At 34.1% G+C, this 4,577-nt stretch overlaps 1 protein-coding gene across 2 annotated transcripts in view; it reads right to left on the reverse strand.

Annotated features, from left to right (window-relative positions):
* Window positions 1-4,577, reverse strand: part of LOC106872734 (monocarboxylate transporter 4-like) — a 21,264-nt gene that overhangs the window by 11,302 nt on the left and 5,385 nt on the right. For both annotated transcript variants that reach the window (XM_014919816.2, XM_052976017.1), the window contains exons 2-3: window positions 3,978-4,207; window positions 2,721-2,864 (exon numbers count right to left, since the gene is read on the reverse strand). In XM_014919816.2, the coding sequence (XP_014775302.2) occupies window positions 2,721-2,864; window positions 3,978-4,207 (374 nt within the window). The remainder of the gene's footprint in view (window positions 1-2,720; window positions 2,865-3,977; window positions 4,208-4,577) is intronic.

Genomic DNA, 4,577 nt, shown 5'->3' on the forward strand with positions numbered 1-4,577 from the left:
TATATATATATATATGTAAATAAATTTAAATAAGTAGAAAGTGGAGAAAACTTTTGATCAAAAAACAAATTGACCAACATCGGTTAATTATTTTTTTTATACAAAGCGTAACATAACATTTCTTACGGCCGTTTCGGCTGCCAATGTCAGTCGGTGCTTATTTTCTTCTTTATTTACGTCTAACCCTGTAACGGTCTTAGCTTGCCCTTGGTTTAGATATAACTGACCAATTGTAGAGATAGCTGGGCTTTGGTCAATTCCATTGTGGACAACAGGCTGTTGGTCTCTAGAATATTTCTGTAAGTACACCATTATAAAAACTTTACGGGTTTGTTTTTGGATAAATATTAATTAACTCTATTTACGAAATCATAAGTACTATCCTTTTTCTAGACATATTGGCGATTCCTGTTTTACTTTATATAAAGAGGTAAGCCACAAATATTATTCCTCTAATTCATTTGCTAGTTCACTCTTTTGCTTATCGACTTCAAGCTTCACACTGCAAGATGGTATGATTCTAATATATTGAGCCTTCTGGCTTCATCTCGAGGCCCTGTTTTTTCCTCTTCCCCCTTTCTTTCTTTTATTTCGTGTATTTGTATTCACTCTGATGAAGCTCCATGTACTAGATCGAATGTGCTATAAAGGTGACGAATATTATTTTCGGAATTTTCTTTGTAAGCACCGACTGACATTGGCAGTCAAAACGGTCGTAAGAAATATTATGTTATGTTTTGTATTAAAAAAATAATTAACCGATGTTGGTCAATTTGTTTGTTAGTTGATCAAAAGTTTTCTCCATTTCCTCCTTATTTGAATTTGATTCCTGATAAACTTTTGTTTATTCTGTTATTACCTGTACCCTATGAGCATAGTGTACTTACATACCCATCCCAGGGTTAACATAGGGAAATAATACCGATAGTAAGAACGGATATTCTTATTTTCCATAGACGGTTATTTGCTTACCTTTATATATATATATATATATATATATATATATATATATATATATATATATATATATATATGATACAGTTAAGAAAACAAAGGATGGATCTTGCACAACTTCAATATCATTTACTACTGTTTACATACCGTCCGTTTCTAATGACAATCCACCTAACTGATTTCATGTGAAAATTTATGCAAAATCTGCGTTTGATTAGAAAATTATAAAGAAATGCATGCAGCTGTATACGCCCCCATTTACACATAAGCTAAAGAAAGCTCAATGCAGATTCGTAGTGATCCATAGAACAAACGATCAATTAAAAATAACTGGTTTCTCTGACCTTGAAGTAAGTCCCATTAGTGAGACGAAATAATATTTAATGATCAAATATTCAACTGTTCAGGTTGGCTGGTACACACCATTTTATTAAATGTCCTTCAAAATTAGTAAAAATGCATAAAGCATAAAAGAAATACTGCTATTATATTTGTCTTGATTTTTTGTTTTGATTATGGATTTCTGTCCAGGTATATATGCATTTTTTCAGTCTCTGCTCATCAGCTTGCTTCAGTCCCTCTCCTCAGATGATGGCCATGACCGAGACCTAAATTTTCTAACAGTGGTATCCTTGCAATTTCTCCTTGATTGAAAACTATAATGACATCATTGACAGCTAACTCCAGGCAAAATCACCCGACAAATGTTGATTCAGGACACAGTTCCCAAACTAAATTGTGGAAGGATTCATTGTTATTTTACGATCCCCTATGCAAGCACTTATCCAAGAGTAAGGCTACGAACACAGGCTTCATTCTATCCGGCACAGATTTTATTTGGATCACGCTTGTCATCCACCTTTTTCGCTGGACACCAGTCAACACAGTGACTATGGTCCTTGAACCTGGGCTTGAAAATTGCCTATATGGCTGTCTTCATGGAGGGTTTGTTATTAGGGTAACTTCTGATGGTAGCTCCATAATGACCCTGTATGGATAGGATGGCTGAGCCTATCCTTACCTCCAGTACCAGTGTGCTTTTTGTCATCATCACCAGTGAATGATTTCTCTCTTTTTGCCTGTAGTAGGTCCCCCAATCTACGCCCCATCCTCTTCTGCACATGACCGCAGTATTCATATTTCTCAATTTTGATGTCCTTATAGATGGGAAGATCAGCATTGGCAGGCTAAGACAATAGATAGCAGAATAGGAACTATTTTCGCATCGAAATTTAACCATTTTTGAAAGAGCTTTGGGAGTTCCTGTTGGACATAGTTAAAGATGAAGACTTTGTTTACCTTTTGTTAGGGTAATTCCAAAATCAAAAATTTTGTTCCGAATAACGAAATCTCAGGTATTAGCCTTGCCATGAGTAGAGAATCTTAAATACATACAGTTACACGTAGAGTATGATGTTGATGAAAAACCAAAAATAGCAACTGAATGTAAAATTAGACTTTACTATAAACCAATCTTCATAGAAAGGCTAAGAATATTTGTATAAACGTAATGCAAACAATCTGTGATGATGGATGCACTCGAATATTCATACATTTCATACATAGTAAGATTTGAAGACATTGAAATCATGAAGCCAATGTAATATAATTTGCATTGGCAAATTATGGTAGTGCCTATGGTGTGACAATGTGATGGTGTCGAAGACTATACTAGTGACGATGGAAGAAATAGTGGTGTTTGTGAAAATTGTGCTCACGGTATTAATGGTAGATGCGGTAGTGGTAATAAGGATAGTGATACTAACCTGTAACAATTCCCAGTGACGCCGCCAGATAAGGAGTTGTGTACGTAAACGTGCTCAATAACGTACCTAGAGAACTTAAGAGACTGCCTAGCAGAAGTGTAGCTCTTAGACCAATTTTATTGATGAACACACCAACGACTGTACCTATGTAAATAGCAGACAGGAACATCATTAAAAATCACTTAGTAGTTAAGCTATGCCTTTATCATCATGTTAGTTTTTCGTGTTTCCTTATTTTTGTCTCACGTCACTTAACGTATTCTCCCACGTTATCTCAGTTTTTACCCTTAGATTACTTTTTTGATACTTCTCAATGTCCATTCTATTTTCGTATAATCCAACCTTCTCTCTCATTCCTCTACATTCTTCCTCGCATCTACTTTGTAACATGTTTTAGATTACATTGATAAAGGTTGTTCAACGTTGTTTTTACTAAGTAGAATAAGATTTTACTATTTCGGTTTCTATTTTGTAGTAATGCAACAAATAGAGTTAAGTGAGGTATCTCAAGGCATTTCACAATCTCTTTAACCGATGAAGTGTCATAATGCTTCGTGTAGTAATTAGATTTATAAATTAGATTTATAAATTAGATTGTCTAGCGAAACACCGATGCTATTTTAGTCACTCTCCTTAAGAATGGCTTCAATCCATTTTATAAATTTTATATTAGCGTCAATATTGAAGCTATGTGTTTTAGTATTTTTTGCTTTTACGAAGTGTCAACAACCAGCGCCGTATTACATCACACACGTACAAATATGTGTGCGTTTATATATATATATATATATATCAGGTCATCGTATAAGTTCTGTCCGAATTTTGAATAGAGAAAACAAGTGAGGAATAAATGATTATCATATGAACTTCATTAGCTTACAACTGTTTCCGCTATAAGAAGCGGTGGACTTTATATTTATTTATATACATATATGAATATTTAGGTGTGTGTGTATGCACTACCTTTTATAATATATTGAAAATTTTATCAAAATTCTTTGGGTTCTCAGAGACACGTTAACCTGATACATCAGCAGAATCTACGTCAACTTTGAAAGAAGCTTCTCATAACCACAATCACAAACACGGCCAAAAAGCATGCTTTCAGTTTGAGATTTGTTTCCCCATTTTTATACACATCCACATTTGCTTAGTTATCTATCCCTATAACCTGTAGATATTATATGTTGCAACGAAAAAAAAAACAAAAAAACAAAAAAAAACACACTGCAGTAACCAGCATAGTAATTGACTGACCAGCAACACTGATAACTCCGATACAGAGCGACAGAATCCATGTTATTTCTCTTCTGCCAACTTGATAATCATGCATCCACGGTTCATACATCACGCCGAGTGAATAAGGGAATCCGGTGGCGTTGTAAATAATGAAGAACGCACTACAAATCACGATGATGCTTCGAATGGAAGTTAAATTCTTTATATAGTTGTTTGGCGGTATATCATTGCACTTGCTTATATTCTCGCTGAAATGATAAAAAAAAAAAAAAAAAAATAATAATAATAAACACACGCCAGAAAAGGTCACAGAAAACGAGAAAGCAACCATACTCTGGGATATGCCAATACACACAGATAGAGAAATTAAGGCAAATAGACCAGATATAGTTGTCAAAGATCCTGAAGAAAAAAAATGCTTTCTAATTGATGTATCAATACCAGCAGATGACAACGTTTCTCTAAAAGAAATGGAAAAACTTTCAAAATACAAAGACCTGGAAATAGAGATAACTCGAATGGGGAATCTAAAAACAGAAACAATTCCTATCATAGTAGGTGCCTTAGGTATAATAAAAAAATATTCAGACAAATACATAACAAAAATAGCAGGACTTA

The sequence above is a fragment of the Octopus bimaculoides genome, chromosome 2 (genome assembly GCF_001194135.2).
Source record: "Octopus bimaculoides isolate UCB-OBI-ISO-001 chromosome 2, ASM119413v2, whole genome shotgun sequence".
NCBI classification, from domain to species: Eukaryota; Metazoa; Mollusca; class Cephalopoda; order Octopoda; family Octopodidae; genus Octopus; species Octopus bimaculoides.